The sequence below is a fragment of the Arvicola amphibius genome, chromosome 5, assembly GCF_903992535.2.
Source record: "Arvicola amphibius chromosome 5, mArvAmp1.2, whole genome shotgun sequence".
Classification (NCBI taxonomy): Eukaryota; Metazoa; Chordata; class Mammalia; order Rodentia; family Cricetidae; genus Arvicola; species Arvicola amphibius.
Genome location: NC_052051.1, coordinates 118,893,143 through 118,920,257, shown reverse-complemented (window position 1 = coordinate 118,920,257; position 27,115 = coordinate 118,893,143). Strand labels below are relative to the sequence as shown.

General features: G+C 41.6%; 1 protein-coding gene and 1 non-coding gene across 2 annotated transcripts in view; both read left to right on the top strand.

The window, feature by feature from the left end:
* The window catches only part of Lars1 (leucyl-tRNA synthetase 1), a 56,213-nt gene that overhangs the window by 5,819 nt on the left and 23,279 nt on the right, over window positions 1-27,115 (top strand). Inside the window, exons 3-21 of the mRNA XM_038330358.2 lie at window positions 1,666-1,753; window positions 2,482-2,562; window positions 5,058-5,195; window positions 7,804-7,965; window positions 8,823-8,935; window positions 9,982-10,045; window positions 10,228-10,295; window positions 10,522-10,747; window positions 13,231-13,318; window positions 13,394-13,470; window positions 14,645-14,698; window positions 15,664-15,804; window positions 18,136-18,213; window positions 22,920-23,005; window positions 23,090-23,155; window positions 23,247-23,329; window positions 24,305-24,443; window positions 24,909-25,121; window positions 25,992-26,049. Coding sequence (XP_038186286.1) covers window positions 1,666-1,753; window positions 2,482-2,562; window positions 5,058-5,195; window positions 7,804-7,965; window positions 8,823-8,935; window positions 9,982-10,045; window positions 10,228-10,295; window positions 10,522-10,747; window positions 13,231-13,318; window positions 13,394-13,470; window positions 14,645-14,698; window positions 15,664-15,804; window positions 18,136-18,213; window positions 22,920-23,005; window positions 23,090-23,155; window positions 23,247-23,329; window positions 24,305-24,443; window positions 24,909-25,121; window positions 25,992-26,049 — 2,023 coding nt within the window. The remainder of the gene's footprint in view (window positions 1-1,665; window positions 1,754-2,481; window positions 2,563-5,057; window positions 5,196-7,803; window positions 7,966-8,822; window positions 8,936-9,981; window positions 10,046-10,227; window positions 10,296-10,521; window positions 10,748-13,230; window positions 13,319-13,393; window positions 13,471-14,644; window positions 14,699-15,663; window positions 15,805-18,135; window positions 18,214-22,919; window positions 23,006-23,089; window positions 23,156-23,246; window positions 23,330-24,304; window positions 24,444-24,908; window positions 25,122-25,991; window positions 26,050-27,115) is intronic.
* Window positions 2,932-3,071, top strand: LOC119815944. The gene has a single exon (XR_005285617.1). It is a non-coding gene; the product is annotated as a small nucleolar RNA SNORA67 (small nucleolar RNA).

Sequence of the window (27,115 nt, the reverse complement as noted above, 5' to 3'; positions counted from 1 at the left end):
CAAAGCCAACTGGAGGTTATTGGTTTTCCCTTGTGGGGAGAGCACATATGGTTGGCTTCACTGAATTACAACTTGGAGGGTGCATATGTAAGTGCTCAGTTATTTGTAAGTACATGGCATAATAAAATGAACATTTTATTTTATTGAGACAGGATCTCACTATGTAGCCCATGCTGGCCTGGATCAAACTGACCTTGAACTCACAGAGATCCCTCTACCTCTGCATTCCATCCTGGCTGAAAAATTAACACTTACAAGTGCACCATTTATGCTGTGTGATATAAATATGTAGGTTACAAATACTTATTGTGAAAAAGAAAGTCTGAGAATAGAAACAGCTTTCAATAAAGTGGTTCACTGCATGTGCTGTGTGATATTAGGACGTCTCTCCACTGCACGTGCTGTGTGATATTAGGACGTCTCTCCACTGCACGTGCTGTGATCATTAGGACTTTTCTCCACTGCACGTGCTGTGATATTAGGACGTCTCTCCACTGCACGTGCTGTGTGATATTAGGACCTCTCTCCACTGCACGTGCTGTGTGATATTAGGACCTCTCTCCACTGCACGTGCTGTGATCATTAGGACTTTTCTCCACTGCATGTGCTGTGATATTTAGGACTCCTCTCTCAAGGAACTTGAAGTTGCTTTGTGTGTATCTTTAATGAAAAAGGAATCTTACTTTTTCAAATAAATGTTAGAGCAGTACAGATTCTTTAAAATGTTAATTTTTAAATGATATCATTGTTACTTGCATATTTCAGTCTAAGTTAAACCTCTCATGTTTGTTACAGAGATATTTATCTCTTTTCTGTGTTGTGGTCTTACCTCAGGCTTCATACATGCTGTGTAAGTGCTCTACCATCAAGCTACATCCCTAGATCAAGGAGATTATTGCATAATATCATTTATGATTGTATGATGTTTTCAAAATCAAACTTAAGTTTTGGAGAGCTTTTGATTTCAAGTTTATAAACTTAGTATCTTTTTTTGAGACAGTCTTACCTTAGGCTTTAACTGACCCAGAGCTTTCTATATGAACCACACACAGCTCAAGCTCACAGAGATCCTCCTGCTTTTGGCTCCTATGTTAAAGGCATGTACTACCCTGTCCAGCCCAAACTTGCTATCTTTTAAGTAGCTAAACTTTATTTATTTATTTTTTATTATTATTCTGTTTTGTTTTGTTTTTTTGTTTCTCGAGACAGGGTTTCTCTGTAGCTTTGAAGCCTGTCCTGGAGCTAGCTCTTGTAGACCAGGCTGGCCTTGAACTCACAGAGATCCGCCTGCCTCTGCCTTCTGAATGCTGGGATTAAAGGCTTGGGCCACCACTGCCCAGCTCTTTATTTTGTTTTTAAAAGAGATTTTATTTTTGTGTTAATGTGTATGAGTTGTTTTACCTGCATGTAAGTATACTAGCAGTGCCTGCAGGGTTCAGAAGAGGGCATTCCATCCCCTGGAACAGTTACAGATGATTGTGAGCAGTCATGTGGGTCGTCTTGTGCGAGCAGCAAGTGCTCTTACACACTGAGACGTGTCCAGCTCCTCCAAAAGCTAGACTTGGCACAGAGTACTTACATGACCCAGCAGCCTTTCCATTTTGTTGTGAAAGAAATTTAACATTTTCTTTTTTGTACTTTCCTTTTCACATGATTACTTTGCAGCAAGGGGAAATACTTTGTCACTTTCCCATATCCATACATGAACGGACGCCTTCATTTGGGACACACGTTTTCCTTATCCAAGTGTGAGGTAAAGCTCTTGTGTTTATTACTAACTTGGGATAGGGAGGGTCTATATTAAATACCAGTTTGAAAAAAAATTGCATGCATAAAATTCATTTCCTCTTAAGGGAATTCAAATACTTACTTTTAAAGAATAATTTTTTAAAATATTTATTTATTGTGTATACAATATTCTGTCTGTGTGTATGCCTGAAGGCCAGAAGAGGGCACCAGATCTTATTACAGACGGTTGTGAGCCACCATGTGGTTGCTGGGAATTGAACTCAGGACCGTTGGAAGAGCAGGCAATGCTCTTAATCTCTGAGCCATCTCTCCAGCCCTAAAGAATATATTTTATACCTTAATTTTATGTTTTTGTTTCCATGTCATGTGCGTATTTGTTCAGGATTTAGGACATGTGTATGTTCAAAATTTCTATGTTGGTTAAAAACAACAAAAAAGACAGTGGAGTAGAATTTTGCAGTGACAAAATGTCTGTTCTAAAACTGGGAGGAGGGAAGTTAGTGCTGCCAAAAGTTAGCATTTTGCCTTGCAGTGGTGGCGCAAGCCTTTGATCCCAGCACTCAGGAGGCAGAGGCAGGTGGATCTCTGTGAATTCGAGGCCAGCTATAGAACAAGTTCCATGACAGGCTCCAAAGCAACAAAGAGAAACCCTGTCTCCCCCACCCCAAAGTTAGCATTTTGTGTATATCTGCTATTTATATTTCTAATTTAAATTCGATTTTCTTCCTGCAGTTTGCAGTAGGATACCATAGATTAAAAGGGAAAAATTGTCTGTTTCCCTTTGGGCTACACTGTACTGGCATGCCTATTAAGGTAAGACTGCTTAGAGGACTAGCTTCTATTCTTTCCTCTTCCTTAACTTTTAAAAAATTTATTTATGTATTTTTTAGGTATGATTGCTCTATCTGTATGTATGTCTGCACACCAGAAGAGGGCACCAGATCCCATTATAGATGGTTGTGAGCCATCATGTGGTTGTTGGGATCTGAATTCAGGACTTGCAGAAGAGCAATCAGTGTTCTTAACCTCTGAGCCCCTGGTTTCTACTCTTGAGCTTAGAGTAAAGAAAAATACCTGATTTATAATCTTGGAATTGGATTTTTCACTGATGCCATTTACATCAAAGTATTCTATTAAATGAGCTAAATTTGTTATAGTGAAAATTAATTTAAAAATTCTTCAGTCCAAGGTGATTCCCTCTCCAAGGGGCTGACTAGTGCCCCTTTCAGGAACGTAGCAACTTGGAAGAAAATCTGGCATGCCTGAGGTCTGGGGAACAAGGGTTGCTTGTTGCCTTTTCTTGCCTTTGGTAGCCTACATGTAAAAAAAAAAAAAAAAAAAAAAATTCTTCAAAGGACTAGGGAGATAGCTTAGGGTAAAGCACTTGCTAAGTGTCTTAGGATTCTATTGCTATGAAGAGATACCATGACCATAATAACTCTTGTAAAGGAAAACATTTAATTGGGGCTGGCTTATAGTTCAGAGGTTTAGCCCATTATCATCATGGCTGGAAGCATAGTGGCACGAGGCTGACATGGTGCTGGAGAGGTAGCTGAGAGTTCTACGTTTGGATCCACAGGCAGCAGAAGGAAACTGTGTGCCATACTGGCCCGACTTGAGTTTATAAGACCTCAAAGTCCACCTCCTCAGTGACACGCTGCCTATAGCAAGGCCATACCTACTCCAACTAGATCACACCTCCTAATAATGCTACTTCCTATGGGCATATGGGGGCCATTTTTATACGTACCATCACACTAAGTAAACTTGATGACTTGAGTTCGGAGCCCCAGAATGTAGCATGAGTTCTTCTGTTCCATATCAAGTGGCTCTTCTGATTGAGCGTTGATGTGATACTGTCTCCTTTATCTTCTCTGTAGTTAGATTTCCTTGGTCATCTCAAGATGGCTTTCCTGGTTGCAGTTTTACATTTTCTTCTGTGGGCTGTGCTTCACGTGTAGTTTGCTTTAGACCTTTTAGTTGTCTGACATGATGTTTATTAATGTTTGAATTTAGACACTTTGAGAAGAATACTATATTGATGAGGCATAAACTTCTCATCGTATCACATCAAAAAGTATACGATAGCAACTTGTCCCATTTTAGTAACATTAGGTAATACATGACAGAGTTCCTCATTCTAAGGGTGTCTTTAGTAATTAGAAAGTAGTCTGTGGGGACTATATTGAGACCCTCTGAATGGCTTATTACTCAGTAGCCTAGAGGTTTTAGCATCTTTTGGTGATCCTGGCTTATTTTAATTACTGTATTTGTGGTTGCAAATAACATTTTTATATGTGTATGTGGTGTTGGAAACTGGACTGAGGGTCTTACACTTGGTAGCCCAAATGTTCTAACACTGGGTACGTCTTTACCCAAATACTGGTCATTCCCCTTTAGTACTGGGCTTTTAGGCAGGGCTTCGCTTTACTGGGTAGACAGTCTCTCTTAACCTGGATTATATCTGTATTTCTTTTCATTTAATTTTCATTTTGATATAGTCTTGTTAAATTGCCCAGGATGATCTTGAGCTTGTAATCCCCCTGCCTCAGTCTCCAGAACAGCTGTATGTGCCAGGAGTACCTTTCTGGTTGTAGTTTACTTAACAGCTGAAACTCTTCTTTGATGTTTTCTGTTTTGGGGAGTGAACTTATGGGATAGTTTGGAAGAACAGTGGTGGAAAGCCCAGTTCTGTAACTTGCTAGTTTATAACCTTGGATAAATCACTTCATGTCAGCGTTTGTTTTCTAATTTAATATTTGTCCTGTCTACCTCTCAGGAGAGCTAATTACTAACAGAGGGTAAGAAATTACCTCCCACTACAAAGATAATCTTCAAGCCGGGCGATGGTGACGCACGCCTTTAATCCCAGCACTCGGGAGGCAGAGGCAGGCGGATCTCTGGAAGTTCGAGACCAGCCTGGTCTACAAGAGCTAGCTCCAGGACAGGCTCTAAAGCTGCAGAGAAACCCTGTCTCGAAAAACCAAAAAAAAAAAAAAAAAAAACAAAGATAATCTTCAAAATGAGAAACCATTAGTATTGTTACTCAAAATGACATCCCGTGTTTTATGTATCTTTTCATTTCTGCTGTTTAGTGTGTCAGGATGCTACATTAAGTACTATAGATATTGAATAAAATACAAACTCTGTTAGAGGATTTTGAGGCATGTGATTTGCACCGTCTGGGTTTTCTATAGTATTTGTGTGTAGATGTTACATGCAGTTTCAGAAAGTTGATTTTTGTTGACCTTGGAAACATTTTATTTCCTTGAGTTCTGAACTTGGCTCTTTCTGTTCTTGTGCTGTAGGCGTGTGCCGACAAGCTGAAAAGAGAAATAGAACTGTATGGCTGCCCTCCTGATTTTCCAGAGGAAGAAGAGGAAGAGGAAGAAAGCAGCGTTAAACCTGCAGATATAGCAGTGAAGGATAAAGCCAAAGGGAAAAAGGTCTGGTGGTTGTTTACGTTTCGGTTGCCTTGCCTGACGGTCCTGCCTCTCTGGTTTAGTTGTACCTACCCAACACTGGCAGGTGCCTGGCACATGAAGCGTACTTGGTAATTTTTAAGAAACTGTCATTTCAAGACTGTTTAGATGATTCAGTGGGTAATGAGATCTCTAGGTAAGCACAACATCTCCAAATCCCAGCACTCCATTGATGAGAAGGGCAGTAGAGACAGAAGAATCCCAGAAGCTTGTAAGCTAGTCTGGAGTCAGTGTTGAACAGCAGAGATCCTGCCTCAAATAAACTGGCAGGTTGTCCTGACCTCCATATGTGCACCATAGATACTGATGAACACACACCCATAAACATACATCTTACATACACCCACAAAGATGAAAAATTCATCAGGCCAGCAGGAGGGATAGATCAGCAGCTAACAGCACTGTTAACCCTTGTCCATTCCCAGCATCTGCATGATGGTTTATTACTGTCTGTAACTCCAGTCCCAGGGTATCTGCTGCCCTCTTCTGGCCTGTTGGGTACCCACATGCACATGGTACACACGCATGCAAGCAAAACACCCATTTACATAAAAATAGAATAAATACATTAAATCAAAATATTGTCTGGCTTTATTGTTGTTTTTTCACTTTAATTTGATATATTTTAGATTTAAAGGAGTTTCAAGATAGTGCAGCATTCTTGCATAACCTTTGTCCACCTCCCCCAATGTTACTCTTCTTTACTCTTCTGTAACTATGATACAGTCATCCTACCTAAACAGCTAACATTCAGTGCTGTGTGCCAAACTGTAGAGTTCATCTGAAGTGTTTTAAAAAGAGGACTTCATTTTTTAAAAGATTTAATTTTTAATTTTGTGTGTTTGTGTGTCTTTGTGTTTGTTATGTGCAGATACTTAGAGAGTCTAGAAGGTGTTAGCTCCCCTGGAACTGGAGTTACAGGCAGTTGAGAGCAGCTTGATGTGGTTGCTGGGAACCCAATCTGTGTCTTCTGTAACAGCAGTATGCCCTCCTGTTTGCTGAGCTAGCTCTCTAGCCTCCTGTGTTTACATTAGAAATTGTGTGTGCGTGTTGAGGGGGGAGGCAGGGGCAAGCTTGCCAGTAGCTGCTTGCTTACGGAGGTCAGAGGACAGCTCTGAGTAGGCTCTTTCCTGTCATCCTGTACGATCTAGGGATAGAGTCAGGCTGTCAGGTCTGTGCACAAGCACCCATGCAGACTAAGTCCTCTTCCTGACCTTGTATTTGAAGTTGTACCCATCCTTCTCCTAATGTCTTTTCTCTGCTTTAAACAGGGGGTGGGGGTGCAGGGGCTGGAGAGATGGCTCAGCAGTTAAGAGCACTTGTTGCTTTTGCAGAGGATCCAGGTATGATTCCCATACTCACACATGTGGTATTTCACAGCCGTCCACAACTCAGAGTTTGAGGGAGTCTAATGCCTTCTGACTTCTGTGGACACCAAGTTTACATATGGTACTTATACATATATGCAGGCAAAATATACATAATGTAAAAATGAATAATTTAAAAGAAAAAGATCCAATCTAGAATCCACACTACATTATTAACTTCTATGATTTTTGACACGGAGTAAAGTTCAGATAAAGAATTTATCGACTGTTGCTGTGCAGTGGTGGTGCACGTCTTTAATCCTGCACTCTAGAGGCAGAGGCAGGAGGATCTCTGTGAGTTCAAGGCCAGCCTGGTCTACAAGAACTAGTTCCAGGACAGGCTCCAAAGCTACAGAGAAGCCCTGTCTCGAAAAACCAATTAAAAAAAAGTTTTTGACTGTCAAAAAAGTCATGTCTATTTTTGTGTTGCAGTGATAACAACACAAATTGGGTAATTTATACTGACCAGAAATTTATTGGCCCACTGAGGCTGGGAAGGCTTATGTTGAGAGTTTAGTACCTGATAAGGCATTTCTTGCTGTGTTGTCTGTGAAGGAATGGAAAAGAAATAGTAGCAGAACCGGAAAGAGAGACAGGGAGGGAGAGAGGAAGTAACATGCTCAGGACAGGCTGGATTTGTCTTCTGTGGTTCAGCAATGATACATTCTTGAGGGCAGAATCTCTTTAAGAGTCTACCTTTTAACACTGTTACATGGGGAATTAAGTTTCTTATAGTTAAAGTGGAGACCAAAATTTCAACCATTAAATAAACTCTTTTAATTTGGGGTCACCTGATGGTTTTTCATATAGATTAAAATGAAGCGATTTTTTATTTTGAGCTCAGAAGGGCATCTGCGCTATTAGAAGAAAGGAAACGAGAGTGTGGCGCTAATACCGCAATGACAGTGGCTGCGTGGTTCCTTCATCTTGTTATCTCTGGTGTCCGTTTCCTGGTGGACCTCCTGCTGTCTGTACCTGCTGTGGTGTTCTGATCCATCAACAGTGTTGTGTGAAGCAGAGCAGCAGATCTCTTATGAGAGATCCTGTCTGCATAGCGAGTTTCAGGCCAGCTAGAGCCACCCTGTGAAACCCTCTTCACAAAGAAACACAATCACCAAATAGGATTATGGAATTAAAGTTACTGTGGTCCTGGGATGCTGATCGGTTCTCGGCTGTGCTTTACTGGAGTTGGTGTTTGTTTTCAGAGCAAAGCCGCTGCCAAGGCAGGATCGTCTAAGTACCAGTGGGACATTATGAAATCCCTTGGGCTTTCTGATGAAGACATAGTGAAGTTTTCTGAAGCAGAACATTGGCTTGAGTATTTCCCACCGCTGGCTGTTGAGGATCTGAAGACAATAGGGTTAAAGGTACGCCGTAGCCCTCAGTGTTAGAGACAAGTGAAAGGCACCTGTGTTTGTATCATTCAAAAAGATATGGAACAACTTTTAAATTTACAACAGTATAGTCTGGCTGAATGTCACCAAAAGTCCAGATGTTATTAGACTGGCAGTGAGGAAGAAAACCTTCAACATTTGTCTCATCAGAATATATTTATTAACAATTGATAGAAAGTGATTTTATTTAAAGAATACAAAGACACCAAAATTTAACTCAAGTATGTTGACTCTATTACTTAAGTATTTCTTTTAAATTTATTGTAAATCTTATATGTCAGCTAATGTGTATGTATTTTTTTGTTTGTTTTGTTTTGTTTTTTGAAACAGAGCTTCTCTGTGTAGTTCTGGCTGTCTTGGAACTCCCTCTGTAGACCAGGCTGGACTCGAACTTAAATATCCACTTGCCTTTGCCTCCTGAGTACTGGGATTAAAGGCATGTGCTCTTACTGCTCAGCAAGTGTGTGTATTTTAAAACCTATTGATTAAAAAATTATTGCAATGATTTATATGAACTTAAGATGTGGAACTGGCTGGGCGGTAGTGGCGCACGCCTTTAATCCAAGCACTTGGGGAGGCAGAGGCGTGTGGATCTCTGTGAGTTCAAGGCCAGCCTGGTCTGTCTACAAGAGCTAGTTCCAGGACAGGCTCCAAAGCTACAGAGAAGCCCTGTCTCGGGGGAAAAAAAAAAAAAAAAGATGTGGAACTGGAATTTTTTTCTTCTTTAATAGTCGATCTAATGTTAAGTTGGGATAAATAGTAGAAAGGTAAATAGTCGACTCATAGGAATCCGTATTTATAAAAATTATCTTTTCCTTTTCTTTCTCTAGGTAGATTGGCGGCGTTCCTTCATCACCACGGATGTGAATCCTTACTATGATTCTTTTGTCAGGTGGCAGTTTTTAACATTAAGAGAAAGAAACAAAATTAAATTTGGGAAGCGGTGAGTTTGTTTTATTTCAGTGTAATCAACTAAAAATCCTAATTCTTGCATTGCATTGCAATCCAGTATCTGTATCTCATCTTGTTCTCTCTTATCTGTCCATCCACCCATTCACCTGTCGGTCTGTCTTTTCCTTTTTCATCACTCTCTTCTTGTTCTGTTGTATCTCTTGCTTTCCTTTAGTCTGCCCTGCCTGCCTGTGTCTGCCTGCCTGTGTCTGCCTGCCTGTGTCTGCCTGCCTGCCTGTGTCTGCCTGCCTGCCTTCCTTCCTTCCTTCCTTCCTTCCTTCCTTCCTTCCTTCCTTCCTTCCTGCGACAGGGTTTCTCTGTGTCTTTTATTTTTCTATTTCATTTGTGTTGGACTCAGGGCTCGCACCCTGTGACATGTGTTTTGTCACTGAGCTCCCACTTTCTTGCTGCTCAGTGTCTTGACTTCTGAGCTGTTTTGTGTTTTTGACAGCTAGAACCAGAGAGAAGGGAATGATTCTTTTCAGTATTCCTAGCAAACCACTGGCAAAATTACTTTATTTGTGTTTTGACTTATACTTCTATAAGTTGCTAAGATTTTTTTTCCTTTATTATGTGGATCAAATAAAAACAACTTATTTGAATCTATCTTTTTTGTTGTTGTTGTTCTTGTTGTTTTGAGACAGGGTTTCTCTGTGTCGCCCTGGCTGTCCTGGAACTCGCTCTGTAGACCAGGTTGGCCTCACACTCACAGAACTCTGCCTGCCTCTACCTCCTGAGTGCTGGGGTTAAAGGCGTGCGCCACCACTGCCCGGCTGTGTGAATTTATTTTATGGTCTTACGTTTCGTTACTTCAAGGCTAAGGCTAATCAACAGTTTTCATTAATGCTCCCTTCCTTGAAGGAGATGTCAAAGCTTTGTTTCAGAACTGCTCATCAAAGCATGTGTAATTTAGACACTGGCTTGGCTGAAGGTGTCAGCTATAATTCATGCTTGTAGGGTATTAGTGATACTGTCTGATACGTCATGATGTAACCTGGATAATATAACAGTGTTTGCTGCTTATTGCTCTTTTTTTAGGTATACCATTTATTCTCCAAAAGATGGACAGCCTTGCATGGATCACGACAGACAAACTGGAGAGGTGATTATCTGGACCACTGAGTGGCCACTGTAATGCCCTTTATTGTGGCCACACCACTGGCATTCTCTTTGCTGGAAGGATGAATTATTCCTATGTGCAGGAATCCATGTCATGAGTCTGGAGTGGATTCCTGCATAGGTCAGCAGGGTGAATCCATATTTTCCCCTTGTTTCTTTGTTTAGGGCGTTGGACCTCAGGAATACACCCTAGTCAAACTGAAGGTGCTTGAACCATACCCATCAAAATTAAGGTAGGTTTGCTAAAAATCACTGTTTCATGGTCTTTTCTTTTTTTTCTCTTCCTTTTTCCCTCTTCTTTTCTTGGAGACTGTTTTTCACCTAGTGCTCTTTCCTCAGCCTTCTGGGTACTGAGGTTGAAGCTTCCATTATGTCTGGCTTGATTGATCATTTCTGAACAATCGGATGATTATGAGGGAAGCCACAATTTTAATATAAATATGTTCTTTTTATTTTTAGTGGTCTGAAAGGGAAAACTATCTTCCTGGTAGCTGCTACCCTTAGACCTGAGACTATGTTTGGACAGACTAACTGTTGGGTTCGGCCTGATATGAAGTACATTGGGTTTGAGACAGCGAATGGTGATATATTCATCTGCACACAGAGAGCTGCCAGGAATATGTCGTACCAAGGTTTCACCAAGCACAATGGAGTGGTGCCTGTTGTGAAGGAGTTAATGGGGGAGGTAAGCTGGGGAGGCACTCTCGATTTTTATTGTGAAATTGGAGGGAAGTGGAACTTGAAAGAATATCAAAAAACTGCAATTAGCACACATGAGATAATATGTGCAGGACATTTGTAGTTTATTTTAAAGATTCATTCATTTATTATGTATACAATGTTCTGCCTGCATGTATGCCTGCAGACCAGAAGGGGGCAGCATATCTCATTGTAGATGCAGTGAGCCACCATGTTGCCCACCTGTTTCCTTTTTGCTCCTTACCTGTGCTAAGCAGGTGCTTCATCACTGAGCGGTGCGGCACAGGTGCCCAGTCACTGAGCCATGCCCCAGCTGTTGTACTTTGAGACATGCTTCCACTAAATTTCCTGGACTGACTTTGAACTTACTGTGCAGCCTCTGATCTCCTTGAAATTGTGATTCTTGTGCCTCAGTCTCCTGACAGATGGGGTTTTAGGCTGGACCACCAGCCATGGGGTTGTTGCTATTTTTAAATTAGCATATCTTAACTATATATAATTCTAGATTTCATTATGCCATTTTATACATGTACATAATGTATTTCAATCATATTGACTCCCCTCTTTACCCTCTCTTCCCCCTCCCATTCTCAACAAGCCCCTTCTAGTCCCAGCTAGCCCCCTTCTACTTTCATTTTATTGTGTGTGTGTGTGTGATCTAGTAAGTTTCATAGGGCTGCTTACAGGATCACAGGCATCTGAAGAACTGTTTCCTGTTCTTGTTGTATGGTTTTGTTTTGTTTTGTTTTTTTTTTTTTTGAGATAGGGTCTCTCTCCCTGGCATCCTAGAACTCACTATGTAGACCAGATTGGCCTTGAACTCACAGAGATCTGCTTCCCAAATTCTGGGATTATAGGTGTGAATCACCAGCTCCCAGCTTCTGTTTCCTGTTCTCAATGCCCTTCTCACCATGGCATTTAGAATAGGCCTTTGATTTCAGCCTTTAAAACTGCTGTGGTGTGTAAGCTGTCACCCATATGACTGCAGATTCTATAAAGGTAGCTCATGTGTGCGTTTACACACACATACACACACACACAAACACATGCCCACACAAAGGAATAAAACAGAATGGTGCAGAACAGGTGTACAGCTGCAGGCCCTTTGTTGTCTCATACAAGTACAGGGCAGAGCTAGGAGGCACGCAGGAAGTGGAAGCAGGAGGATCACTGTGAGTTCTATGCTAGCCTGGGCTACAGAGTGAAATATGAGACATTTAAAAAAACAAACAAACAAACAAACAAACAAAAGAACAAAAGGAGAGAGAGACAGAGACACACACATAGAGAATAGGCCCAATCTTTCTGCATTCTCTAATTTTTTTGAAGCAGTAGGAATATCTTTTTCACTTCAACTTGAATTTATTTATAACTGTCATTTTAGACATGTAGAGTTCTATTTTCTTTTTTTAAAAAATATTTATTATGTGTACAATATTCTGTCTGCATGTGTGCCTGAAGGCCAGAAGAAGGCACCAGAGCTCATTACAGATGGTTGTGAGCCACCATGTGGTTGCTGGGAATTGAACTCAGGACCTTTAGAAGTGCAGGCAATGATCTTAACCACTGAGCCATCTCTCCAGCCCCCCTAGTTCTATTTTCTTGATGTGACTTTTATTACCTAGCTTTTTGGTCATGGAAAGCTTTAGTGCAGTGGTTCTGGTTTTCTTTTTTCCTTTTTTCTTTTCTTTTCTTTTCTTTTTTGAGACATGGTTTCTCTGTGTAGCCATGACTGTCCTGGAACTCAATCTTGTAGACCAGGCTAGTCTTGAACTCAAAGATTCATCTGCCTCTGCCTTCTGCGTGCTGGGATTAAAGGCGTGTGTTACCATTGCCCAGCTACTTTTTTTTTTCTTTTCTTTTTTTATAGTGCTCAAACACAGACACCTGTGCAGCACGGGATTCTTTTCTTTCTTTTTTTTTTTATCTTTTTTAATATTTATTTATTATGTATACAATATTCTCTTTGTGTGTATGCCTGCAGGCCAGAAGAGGGCGCCAGACCTCATTACATATGGTTGTGTGCCACCATGTGGTTGCTGGGAATTGAACTCAGGACCTTTGGAAGAGCAGGCAATGTTCTTAACCTCTGAGCCATCTCTCCAGCCCCCCAGCTACTTTTTCTGTATATTTTATTTTGTTTACTTAGTGGAGAAGTTTTGCACATGTATGGGAACAACATGATGTTTAAAATGCGTATATACATGGTAGAATGACTGTGTAAAGTAATTAACAAACAGTGCTTCAGACTTCTCATTTTTGATGTGAGAACATTTAAAGTCATTGTGATTTTCAACTGTGTAACATCATGACATCAACTGCAGCAAGTATTTTGTACATATGTAGATCTCCAGAGTTTATTCCTCTATGGTTTTCAGTAGGACCCTCTTGACCTTAAAATTTGAATACTTATTTTAACTTTTTTCATTGCATTTACATTTCTTCCCTTTTTTGCTCCTCTTTATGCAGGAGATCCTTGGGGCTGCACTTTCTGCACCGCTGACCTGCTATAAGGTGGTCTACGTTCTCCCTATGCTCACCATTAAGGAGGATAAAGGTATAGATTTTGCTGGTAGAATGCTTTGCTAACCGCATTCTGGTGTATTAGTTAATTCCTTTCTTTCTTCTTAAGGTACTGGTGTGGTCACGAGTGTTCCTTCTGATTCGCCGGATGATCTGGCAGCGCTCAGAGACCTGAAGAAAAAGCAAGCAAGTATCTGCTTCATGTCCTTGTTTTATTCTTTTTTTTTCTCCCCAAGACAGGGTTTCTCTGTGTAGCCATGGCTGTCCTGGAACTTACTTTATAGACCAGTCTGGCCTTGTACTCACAGAGATCCTTCTGCCTCTGCCAGTATTTAAATGCATGTGCCACCACCACCCAGCCTTGTTCTTGTTTTAAATTTAGCATGATATTAGTGGGCACTGCTGAACAGCTGGGACACAGGCTGAGGGCATACATGTTTGTCTCTGAACCATTATCTCTAACCTGGTTTTCAGTGTTTGTGTGTTTCTGTGGTTGGAATTTGGAATAAAATTCTGTAACAAATTTGAGAAGGTGGTGTGTGTGTTTTTGAGTGTGTGCAGCGCCACCATTACAGAAAGCACATTTGGTGACCTGCTTTACACCCTCCACCTCACTCTTGTGACCGTCTCTCATGGGACTTGGAGCTAGGGTGGTGGCCATAAGTCCCAGAGGATTCTCCTGTCTCCACTTTGTGCAGTGTTGGGCTTTCTAGTATGCCTGGCTTCTCTCATGGGTGCTGGGGGTTTGAACTCTGCTCCTCATGCTTGTGTAGCAAGTCCTCTCATCCACTGACTCACTCTCTCAGCCCCATATTTTCATTACAGGCAAGAATATTACCCTTGACTGGGGTGATGTCTCGATGTCTGTGTGCATTGTTGCATTTGATGCATTTCCTACAGACATGTTCAACCTGTGGACTGTGGATTACACGTGTCACAGGATAGCTATGGATTAGGCTCAGTGAAAAATCATAAACTTATTTAAAACACGAGGTTTTGTTTGTAAGCTGGTTACATAGTTCTTAATTGGGAAATGTATAGGTGACAAGTTTTATCACAATGTCAAAATATTTAGACATACCTGAAGGCTATTCACATTAAAGTGAACTATTGAGTTTTAAAAGGTCACGGGTCCCTTATTGAGATAATGTTAAAAATGTTCTGTACGGAAAGAACAAATAATGGAATAAAAGCTTGAAGCCAGGGAAGAGGGAGGCTGAGGCAGGAAGGCCTCAAGTGTAAGGCCGGCATAGGCTGCTGCAGGAAAGCCTTGCCTCGGGAAAACAAATGAGTTTGCTTTATTACTGATTGTATCAGTAACGAAATTGAGCACTAATGTTAGCTTACGAATTTTCCATAGGCATTACGAGCAAAGTATGGAATTAGAGATGAAATGGTCCTGCCGTTTGAGCCGGTGAGTATGTGTGTATTCCCAGACATTACACGCCTTTATCAAAGAGGAAAAGGCGCTTACATGTTCTTCTTGTAACAAAAATAGATCATTGGTAGAGTTTGAAAACGAGAGGGAATTTTCTTACTTTAATTTGATAACTTACTGTTGTAAATAACAGGAAAAGGAAAACAATATGCATTTCCTTTCCACCTGGCACCTGCAGTTGGGAAAACGTATATATTATTCTCACCAGTTTTTTAAAATTTTTATTTATTCATTCATATATTTATTATGTATACAATGTTCTGTCTGCATGTATGCCTGCCTGCCAGAAGAGGGCACCAGATTTCATAGATGGTTGTGAGCCACTGTGTGGTTGCTGGGACTTGAACTCAGGACCGCTGGAAAAGCAGTCAGTGCTCTTAACCTCTGAGCCATCTCTCCAGCCTACTATTCTCACCAGTTTTATACTAACTTGTTAACAATGTACCTTCCTTAACCTAGGAATATTTATTTTGTAACCTTGCAGAACTGTTTAATGTTTCTTGTTTTCATTTTTGTACATGCAGAAGAAAAGTCAGAATAATACCAGCAAATAACCTTAATGAAGAGTGTAGGAGAGTGAGCTTGGACATGCTCATTGCTCTGGGTGTGATTCTCAACACTGGGGGAAAAGACTCCAAAAATTTGATAGATGCTTGAAGCCATCCATAAAAACAGTTGACATTGCTCTGCTTCTCGCAGCCTTAGTTGTTCAGTAGCCTGTGTGGCAGGAGGTGAGAGTAGGGGCGGCACGTGTTGTTCCGTGGTAAGGGAGTGCACGCATTGCCATCTGCAGGTGAGTGTCTGTGAGCTCTGAGTGTACGTCACTGCCTGGTGATAGTAAAATCCAATGTGGCTTTACAGGGCAACGGAGCCATGTCCACACGGCTGGTTTGTGTTGCCTTTCAGCATGAATCCACATTTGGTGTTGCTGTTCTCTGCAGGTGCCAGTCCTTGAAATCCCAGGGTTTGGAAGTCTTTCTGCTGTCACCCTTTGTGATGAGCTGAAAATTCAGAGCCAGAATGACCGTGAAAAACTTGCAGAAGCAAAGGAGAAATTGTATTTAAGAGGATTTTATGATGGCGTAAGTCATAATTTTTATTGTTTTTATTTGTAGCTGTATGTTATGCTGTTCCTCTAATTTTAACTTAAAAGGAAAAATTAAACATAGTTTTTATAAAACACTAATTTGGAAAAGATAAGTAAATTTTATTCTAAATTCCAGTTTTTATCATGTCATTTTTAGAAACATTTCCAGAATTACATTTGTGTGTGTGTGTGTGTGTGTGTGAGTGTTCTGGGAATCTCTAAGAAAAAGATTTCTTGAGATATTTAAAATTAGTTCCTGTTATTATACAATACAATTCTAAAGGTTGGCTGCATCAAGAATGCCTGTTCCAGGACTGGGAGATGGCTTAACAGTTAAGTGCACTTACTGCTTTTATAGAGAACTTGGATTGGATTCCCAACCCCGACATGGTGGCTCACAGTCATCTGTAACCACAGTGCAGGGGATCCAGTAGGCATGCATGCAGTGCACATAAAATAAATAAATACATCTTTAAAATTGGAAAAAAGAATGCTTTTTTTGCTTTTCATAATGGGTTCATTTTATCTTAAGCCATTTTATTCTGTCTATTAATTCATTTGTTGATGCCTATCAAGTGCCAAGTGAGGACCACAAAGCTGTTCTGAGCTTCCTTTCTCAGTCCTGCCTGTGCTAATGTGCCTTAGGTTTTCAGGGGAGACTAAACTAGACAAGAGAAACTCAGTCAGGTTAGCCACGTAAGGCTGAAGTGAATGTTTTTAAGGACACATATTGGGAGTGGTTTTTATTTTTACATTTTCCCTTTCTTAGATAAACAAAAATTAGTTTAATTTTTTTTTAAAAAGTGAATTGTATATTGTCTTAATCATTGTTCTTTTGCTGTGAAGAAATACTGTGACCAAGGCAACTCTTATAAGAAAAAAATTTAATTGAGGCTGGCTTACAGTTTCAGAGGTTTAGTCCATTATCATCATGGTTCAGGGAGACTTGGTGTTGGAGAGGTAGCTGAGACCTACGTACTGATCTGATGGCTGAGAGACACTGGGCTTGGCTCAGGCTTTTGAAACCTCAAAGTCCATCAGTGGCACACTTCTTCCAACTAATTCTCCTCAAGTACTGCTATTCCCTGATAACTAAGCATTCAAATATACAAGCCTATGGCGGCTATTCTTTGTCAAACCATGACAGTATTTTAAATGGTAGTAAGAGCCAATACTTTAATATTTGAACTTAAAAGTAAAGAATGTTTTATTTATTAATTCATTAGTTCACTTATTTATTTATTATGTGTATATGTGTTATGCCTATATGTGCTCTACATATTTATGTGGTGCTCTTGGAGGTCAGATCTCCAGAAACTGAGTTACAGAAGCCCATGAGCTACCATATGGGTTCTGGAAACTGAACCCAGGTCCTCTGTAAGAGCAACAAGTGCTTTTAACTGCTGAGTCACCTGCTCAGATTCAGTATTAACTGAGTTCACAAAATAATGCTGCAAAGTGGGCAGTCTCGTCGTCACTTACAGGTAAGGAAAGGCACAAAGGGCTACTGTTTTCTCAAGCTTGTGGCAGAATTGGGATTCAGAGTTGGCAGCTTTGCTCCATGATCTTTGATCCTGCACAGTGACTATGGCTATAACTTAATTACATAGAATGAAACATCAATATGTTAATAACCTGAAGAGCAAAATCAAAAGCAGTGTGTGTTTTTCCACCTAAAATGGGAACTGTTTGTTAGTGGCACAGAGTCAGACAGGTAAAAAATCTGAGCGTTTACCCAAGTCAGCTTTATGAGGCTTGTGGCCTCATCTTGGGGAACAAAGTGTGAGTTAATTCTTTGCAGGTCGGAAAGAGACACCTGAATGGGTTATACTCGGAAGAGTGGTTCTCAGCCTTCCAAATGCTGTGACCCTTTAATAAAGCTTCTCATATTTTGGTGACCTGGAACCATAAAATTATTTTGTCGCTGCTTCATAACTATAATTTTGCTACTGTTATGAATCATAATGTAAATATCTGATAGGCAGAATATCTGCTATGTGACCCCTCTAGGGGTGCGGCCCACAGGTTAAGAACCTGATATAAACTCTTCATCTCCATATGGAAGCTTGAGCATGGAAGGGAATGTGTCTTCCTAGCCAAGCTGTCATTAGCTACAGCTACAGAAAGACAACAGTACTAGACCCAGTTACACTTAGAACCAGTATGTTATGAATATCAGTTGTGTTTACTGTATCAAAATAAAGTTATGGTTATAAATGTGATAACTGTTATTCTAAAGATATTTTTAGTTTGGTCTGTAAAGTACATTTGACTAGGGAAACTTGAAGCAAAATTTGTCTTGTATGTTCCCCTTTCCTCCTTGTAGGTGATGTTGGTGGATGGATTTAAAGGACAGAAGATCCAGAACGTAAAGAAGACTATTCAGAAAAACATGATTGACGCTGTAGGTGGTAGCCTGTCCTCTGGGGACTGTTTGGGAAGAACAGTTCACTGATCAGTAGACCTAAGAGTGTTATTAGCCATTAGTTTTTTAGTAGGACCTAGCACTATATAAAAAGATAGCATAGCGTTATGGCAGGAAATAGGCCTATTTGCAGTCCATCTAATTTGAGTCTCCTGTTATAGGGATGAGGTTGTGCCCTAAGGCTGGCCTGTGCCATGTGTGGTAGTGCATACCGTCATCCCAGCATTTAGGAGGTAGGGGCAGGGAGCTCTCAACTCCATGACTAGCCTGGGCTATACAGTGTTTCAACTCACCTTCTCCCCCACAACAAGAAGACAGCACACCCAGACACAACCAAAGCTGATGTGCAGAGCACAGGCAGACAGCTCTGGCCATGTCTCGACAGTGGCCACTTTAGAGTTGTTTACAGTGGTTGCACCCTTTTTCTGTCCTCCTTTGCTTTTTACCTCTGTATTTTGTTTTTCATCTCCAGACTCCTCCTTTGACATAACTTTGTTTAGTTACTTATCTCTTAAAGTTTTGATTTTAACAGTCATCCTGACCCATGATATGTAGACAGTGGTCTTTATGTTTACTGAATTCAAAAAGCAAAGGTTAGTGTATTGATTCATATCTGTAACCAGGAGGCAGAGACTTGAGAAACAGTGCTGGCTCCAGAACAAAACAGGCTGGGAGAAGACTTGAGTTCTTGTAGATGGAGCTGCGGGCTGTGTCCTGCCACCCGGCTAGCTTTACCCAAAATAATTACACGGAAACTGTATTCTTTTAAACACTGCCTGGCCCATTAGTTTCAGCCTCTTATTGGTTAATTCTCACATCTTCCTTTAACCCTTATTTAGTAATCTGTGTAGCACCATGAGGTGGTCGCTTACCAGAAGAGATCTTAACCTGCATCCATCTCAGAGAGGAGAGGCATGGTGACTGCATATGGCGACTGCCTGAAGTGTCTCCCCAACTCTGCTTCCTTTCTCCCACAATTCTGTTCTGTCTACTCCGCCTACCTAATTTTCTGTCCTTTTAAAGGGCCAAGGCGGTTTTTTTTTTTTTTTTTTTTTTTTTTTTTTGGTTTTTCGAGACAGGGTTTCTCTGCAGCTTTTTTAGAGCCTGTCCTGGACCTAGCTCTTGTAGACCAGGCTGGCCTCGAACTCACAGAGATCCGCCTGCCTCTGCCTCCCGAGTGCTGGGATTAAAGGCGTGCGCCACCACCGCCCGGCTTTTTTTATTAATCAATGAAAGTAACACATAGACACTCCTCCATCAAGTTCTAGCCCCGGAACGCATACTTGCGTGATGGTGCATGTTGATATCCACTACTGGGGGGGTGGAAGCAGGCAGATCCCTGGGATTCACTTTACTCCTGCTTAATGAATTCCAGGCCAGTGAGAGACCCTGTCTCAAAAGGAATAAAAAAATGGCCCCTAAAGAATGTTACCTGGCTTCTACATGCACACAAGCATACATGGACATGCACACATGCATACACGCACATGCACACACACACATGCACACAAACATACACGCACATGCACACAAACACAGTAACAGAAACCAGCCATCTACTCTGTCTTTTCACATACTTTTTCATTTCTCTTTGGAGAGGACAGCCTTCGACTGTGTTGCTTATTTTAATACTGGTCTCCTCTGTGGCACCTCTGTTTCTGCCTCTGTCTCTTGTTTCTCTGTCTCTCGCGCATTTTTTTTTCCTTCGGAGACATGGTCTCACTTTGTAGTCTAGACTGGCCTCTAACTTGTGGCAGTCCTCCTGCCTCAGCCTCCCAAATGCTGTGATTACAGATATGAGCCACCATGCCCAGCTTTCATAGAGCTCTAGGTGTTTCTTTTTTTTTCTTTCTTTTTTCGGTTTTTTCGAGATAGGGTTTCTCTGCAGCTTTTTTTTTTTTTAGAGCGGGTCCTGGAACTAGCTCTTGTAGACCAGGCTGGCCTCGAACTCACAGAGATCTGCCTGCCTCTGCCTCCCGAGTGCTGGGATTAAAGGCGTGCACCACCACCGCCCGACTGCTCTAGGTGTTTCTAATGTAAGTTTTGTTGCTTTGTTTTGTTGAGAGAGGGTCTCCTGGGGTAGCCCAGACCACCACTGAAGCCGTCGTCTCCTCGCTTCCGCCTCCCGTAGCCGGGACTAAAACTGCTGGAGTGTAGTTTTTGTTTGATGCTTCCTTAGGTTTAGCTATCAGCCACTAACTTCCTATTATGGAAAAAAATACCCAAGAATTAAATTCTTTAATACCTCTTCTTGTATCTTTTATATACTTCTTTATCTTTCATATTCATAATGTATTTATAATGTATACTAGATTAGTCATTGTTTATTCTTTTGACACATGGCTAATCTGACTGGTATATAGTGAATATTTTATTCTCCAGTTTTTATTTTTCCATAGAATTAATAGTTGCTCATGACTAAACAACCTATTCCCAAACTTGCAGCTATGCGTTTTTCCCAGCTTGTCCTTCGTTTCATCTTAGAGTGCTCTCCCAGAGCCTTTGGCCACGTGGTCTGGATGGGTTGCTGTCACTGGTGGAGCTGATGCCTCTTGACTAGTTTTGCCACTCTCAAAGCTGGTCTCCTTGATGTAATTCCATGGCTCGTCTCCTGTTTTTCCTGCTCATTTTGATAAGTTGTGTCTCTAGTAGCTTTCTGGTGAGCATAAATCTAGGCGGTGTATGTCTTTCTATATTTACCTTTGACTTTCTGGGTAGCAGTTCTGGACTGAGCAGTCTGAAAGTCGAGTGGGAGATTGGTAGAGATGGTACCAGCAGCTGGTGTGCTGACTTTCAAGTAATCTGCTGATTTTGCTGTGATGTCTGTGCTATGATTTGCCCCAGAGGATAAGCCTTTGATATACTGCTGGCGCAGGGATGGGCGCAGTTGCTTTCTGCATGGTGAGTTTTGCTTTCTGTGCCTGTGCTTGGGGAGGAAAGGGTTTATTTCAACTTGCACTTCCAAGTAATATTCCATCACTGAGGGAAGTCAGGGCAGGAACAGAGGTAGGAACCGTGGAAGAATGCTGCTCACTGGCTCATGCTCAGCTACCTTTCTTGCACAACCAGGTCCACCTGCCTAGGGATGGTGCTACCCACATCAGTCACCAATTAAAAACAAATGTCCACAGACCACCTCCAGGTCAGCCTGATCTAGGAAATTCCCCATGTGAGGCTCCCTCTTCTGGGTGACTATAGCTTGTCTAGCTGGCAATAAAAACTAATCAGCGCATGGATTAGGCTGTCTGGGCTCCTAACCGCGGTTTAAAATGTCAGTCTGTCCTCTCTGCGTCAGTCTGTCGTCTCCGCAGCGTCGTTGTTTTCTACTTGAAGAACCAGGCCGCACACTAATTCCCGAGCGCTTGGAGGCTCAGCAGTGCAAAGGGGTTTCTCCTCAGCTTTTTCTTCCGCCGGTTAAGATGCAGCTAACTTTTCATTTCTTTCCTTTATTTGATCCTTTTACTTGGGCTTGAACCCAGGACCTTGCACATACTTGCAACCACTCTGCTGAGCTTTATCTCTGTGGGAATAGTTATTATGGGCTCAGCCTTTTCTTTTCCCATTCTGCTCATCTTTGTAGAGTCAGTCCATCCCTCCATCTTCTTCATTGTCAGTTGGAATTGAAATTTTTTTTTGATGGAGTTAAATATCTATTTCTAATCCACTGTGTACAAACCAAAAGCATAGCTTTTTAATGTAGAGTGAAGAATCGCATTATAAGTACAGCACATATCTCATTTTGTGAATGATAATATTGGATTTTAGTTTTAAAAGTTATCCTAGCTTGGCCGGGCGGTGGTGGCGCACGCCTTTAATCCCAGCACTCGGGAGGCAGAGGCAGGCGGATCTCTGTGAGTTCGAGGCCAGCCTGGTCTACAAGAGCTAGTTCCAGGACAGGCTCTAGAAACTACAGGGAAACCCTGTCTCGAAAAACCAAAACAACAACAACAAAAAAGTTATCCTAGCTTGCTGGATGGGAGTGGTGCACACTTTAATCTCAGCACTTCGGAGGCAGAAGCAGGTGGATTTCTGTGAGTTTGAAGCCAGCCTGGTCTACAGAGCAAGTTCCAGGACAGCCAAGGCTACACAAACCATCTCAAAAAACCAAAGGAAAAAAATCCTAGCTTTAAGTGTTTGGTCCTAAAATGTATGAAGAGATAATTATATCAAGTTAAAAAAATAAAATATCAGTTGAGTCCACATGATGATGCATACCTATCTCAGTACTTGGGGGTATAGGTAGGAGAATCAGAAGTTCAAGGTCATCCTCTGCTACATACCATGTTTGAGGCTAGCCTGGGCTAAATGAAACCTTGCCTCAACCAAAAATAAATAAATTGTGGTCAGTTTTCTATTTAGAGCTGCATTTTATCTTATAATAAGGTTTTTCATGTTTATATTATTTTAAAAACAGTGGTGTCATGTATTTAGTTTTTAAATTTTTCTTTGTATTTTAATAACAAAGATAGAAGGTTATCATAGGCAGCCACCTCTCCAACCATAAGATTAGAAAGTGCTAAAATGATGAGTAGCCTGTGAAGTGGTCCACTTGATGAAGTGTTCCGGAAGCAGATACTGCACAGAGAAGCAGACTCTGTCGAGCCTGGGGAGGGGAGGCTTCTGTCCCTGAAGAATCGGGTTGATTGGACGTGACATCTGCCATGTCTTTATTCACCTTCGTTTAGGGGGATGCACTTATCTACATGGAACCAGAAAAGCAAGTGATGTCGAGGTCTGCGGACGAATGTGTCGTGGCCCTGTGTGACCAGTGGTTAGTCCCTCTTACACAAGATGATTCTGTCAGTCACTGTGGTCATTTCTGACAGTGAGACAAGTTCCTTTTGTTCTCCCCCAGGTACCTGGATTATGGAGAGGAGAGCTGGAAGAAAGAGACATTTCAGTGTTTGAAGAACATGGAAACGTAAGATGGGGGAAAACTGAAAGGGCGTGGGGATGAGAGCCGTGGAGGCTGATGAAAAGCAAGTACACTCTTCGGCCTTTGTTCTCCTTAGGTTCTGCGAGGAGAGCAGGAAGAATTTTGAAGCTTCCTTAGACTGGCTACAAGAACATGCTTGCTCAAGAACGTATGGTTTAGGTCAGCAGACTTTCCGCACTTCTGTTTGGATGATTTTGTTAGATGGAAAATGCACATTTCAGCTGGGTGGTGGTGGCGCACGCTATTAATCCCAGCACTGGGGGAGGGGGCCAGAGGCAGGTGGATCTCTGTGAGTTCAAGGCCAGCCTGGTCTACAGAGTGAGTTTTTAGATCAGGCTCCAAATCTTCAGAGAAACCCTGTCTTAAAAAAAAGAAAAAGAATAGAAAATGCACTTTCCCTCTTCCTTCCTCCTTTCTTCTGATGTTTGCTAATTTGGAGGTGCCAGGTTTTGGTTAGAGGATGGGAAAGACTAGGATGTGGTTCCCTGTAATCTATCTAATGCTAGGTATGTCCTCTTCAACCCACATGGCTTTAGAGTATGATCTGTCTCTTATTTATGTACTTACCGTGTGTGTGTGTGTGTGTGTGTGTGTGGTGTATGTATAAGGAGTAGGCACATTTATGAGCAGAGTGTGTATGCCTGTTCGTGTGTGGAGGCCAGTGGAATGTGTCTGGTGTCCCCTTCTGTCACTTTCTGGAGCTGGGTTAGCAGCCAGGATTTTCCTATCTTCCCAGTAGTGACTACTATGGTAGTCAGGATCTTACATGGTATTGGGAACCAAATTCTGGTTTTTCTGTGTGGATGGCAAGTGTTCTTACTTACCGAACCCTCTCCCTAGTCCCATGGCATTTCTACTAAAGGACTCCAGAGGTTCACCCATTTTTGGTTTTGTGCAGTGTTTTATCTTTAGAAATTATTAAGGTAGGATTTAGAGCTTCTTAGGGTTGGGGATATAGCTCAATGAAGAGTGCTTGGTTCCTGTGTGCGCTTCCTAGCACCATAAACAAAATAGCAGCAACCCACACTCAACAACAATGGAACTTGCTAGACTGTAGCCTTGAAGATGTGGCTTCTTCCAGTGGTCATCTCTTAGCTTTATTCAACATTAATTTTTTCTCTTTTTGTCTTGCAGGCACTCGTCTGCCTTGGGATGAGCAGTGGTTGATTGAATCACTGTCTGATTCCACTATTTACATGGCCTATTACACAGTGGCACACCTGTTGCAGGGGAATGACCTGCAGGGGCAGGCAGAATCTCCACTGGGCATCAGGTTGGTACATAGTTCAGGAGAAGAACTATGCACATGTTGTGACATTTTGGTTTACATATTTAGAAATTCATTCTTCCATATTTATTTTTCTCAAGAATTTGGCTAGCAGGAGGCATTTACTTTTAATCCCAGGACTTGGGAGGCAGAGGTAGGCCTCTCTCTGTGAGTTGAAGGTCAGCCTGATATGCATAGTGGACAGCCAGGGCTACATAGTGTGAGCCTGGCCTTTTTTTTTTTTTTTTTGGTTAGCAGTCTTTTGCTATGTTTTGCCTTTTTATTGTGCAACTGAGAAAGATGATTAATTGGTTAAGTAGCCCCTCCTGTGCTGTTATGCCTTCTTGACTCATAGGGGAGCAGTTTGCTCTTGTTTGATACGGTAACTCATTAAAATTTCAATTGATGATTAGGTGAAAATTCTGACTCTTTCAAAATAATAGTACATTTGTTTGCCTTATTTCAATGCAGACCCCAGCAGATGACTAAGGATGTTTGGGATTATGTGTTCTTCAAGGATGCACCATTTCCTAAGACTCAGATCCCAAAGGAAAAGCTGGATCAGCTGAAGCAGGAATTTGAGTTCTGGTATCCAGTGGACCTTCGAGCCTCCGGCAAAGATCTGATTCCAAATCATCTTTCGTATTATATTTATAACCATGTGGCCATGTGGCCAGAACAGAGGTGAGTGCTCAAGTCTGTGTGGGCTGTGTTTTTTGATGGTCAGTAAGGGTGTCTTCGAGTATCTTAAGGAATGGCTGTGGAGGGCTTAGATTGATTTGCACAGTGTGCCTTAATGTGGAATGTGCTTCTTCCTGGATGGACAGCCCAAAGAGTATGCTTTCTTTCGGGTCATAAAGGGATAGTGATCTGTTTGGTGCAGGCATGCGGCAGTTTTCAGACAGGTTTGAGAGTGCATAGTGCAGTGTGTGAAGATAAAAGGCTGCTGCTCATGACCTTCCACCCACCGTTGTACTTATTCCACTCTGCTATAGTCCTGACTGTCCTGGAGCTCACTCTGTAGACCAGGCTGGCCTGAACTCACAGAGTTCCTCCTGCCTCTGCCGCCCAAGTGCTGGGATTAAAGGTGTACGCCACCATCGCCTGGCTGTTTTCTGGTTTATTTTGGAACAAATATTTATGTATATTCTGGAAATTAGCTATATATTTGTATTCTTGCAAAGGTAACCACAGTATATGCGTTCTTCTTTCTTTTTGCATAATAGCATATTTTCAAGATCTTCCTGTGTTCATACCTGAGCTCTGCCTATGGTTTCAAAACAGTTGCAGCATTTTTGTTTTCATAACTCACAGAGGTCCTTTGGTTCATTTCAATTGCTTCCTGTTGAAAACAGTAGCACAGCACAGGGAGGACTTCTGTGGGATGAGCCAAGCCTTGTTTTTGAGCCCTAGACCTTCAAAGCAAAAGCTGCCTACAATTGTAGCACCATGGCTTTGTTTCAACAAACTGCTCATTGTTAACATTTACCTCAAGATACCATGGGGAGCTATAATCCTGTTTTTCTTTTTGTTTTGCAACATGTGCCTGTGAAGTGACAAGTGGCCTGTGGCTGTGCGAGCAAATGGACATCTGCTGCTCAACTCAGAGAAGGTGAGGCTCCGGGCCAGGCTTTTCAACCCAGGAGGAAGAAAATAAACAGTAATACCAACTAATTAGAGTTAAGAGAAGTTACCTAAACTCCTTAGGCTGAATAGCATCAAGTAGATTTTAATCTTTGAGTAAGCACAACAGGTTTGTTATGATAATGGGATTCAGAATGATACAAATTAGGACTGGCAGGGAGCAATGAAGCAAAGGCAGTGAGGACAGGAAGGTTAAAAAATTAGCATTGTGACCCATCAGATGCCTCTTACCAGTGGAGAGCTTAACCAGACATTTCTCTCCTGCCCACCTGTTCCCAAATACCTCAAACTGCTTCCTAACATGGAGGCTTAATATAAATTATAAATGCTTGGCCAATAGCTCAGGCTTGTTACTAGCTAACTCTTACACTTAAATTAGCCCATATTTCTAAATTTATGCTCAGCCACATGGAGGTACCTTTATTATGTTCATCTCTTGCTTCCTCTGCGACTCTCTGACCTGACTTTCCTCTTCCTAGAATTCTCCTAGTTTGGCTCTAGCACTCAATCTCTTCCTGCCCAGTTATGGGCCAATCAGCTTTTATTAGCAAATGAGAGTAATACACATTCATAGTATAGTAAAGGATTGTTCCACAGCAGGAGAGAATGCCAGGTGCTTTTGTTTGCTACTGTGACTTACAGTTCTTGAAGAACAAGAGAATTTGGAGCGTTAGGGGTTTTTATATATCTTGTAATGTTAATACTGTTCCTGCTTACACTGCTACTCCCAACATCATTAGGAATATTGTTCCTTTTGCTGGATGTGTAGGATTTATCTCAGTAAGTCAGTTTTCTAATAAAAAGTTAGACAGCCTCCCTTCACTTGTCCCTCTAATGCCTGCTCAGCAGAAACCACAAAAAGACAATCTCAAAAGTGGCTGTATTTATTTCCGAATTAGTAAGCTAGGTTCATTGACCAACTAATAAATTTATTGTAACCAATAGAATAGTAATGACAGGGATGCTGTTCAGTAGAGCTGGAGGACAGCTCAGCCCGTGCAGCTCCGAGTACCCATGGCTCTACAGCTCCATGG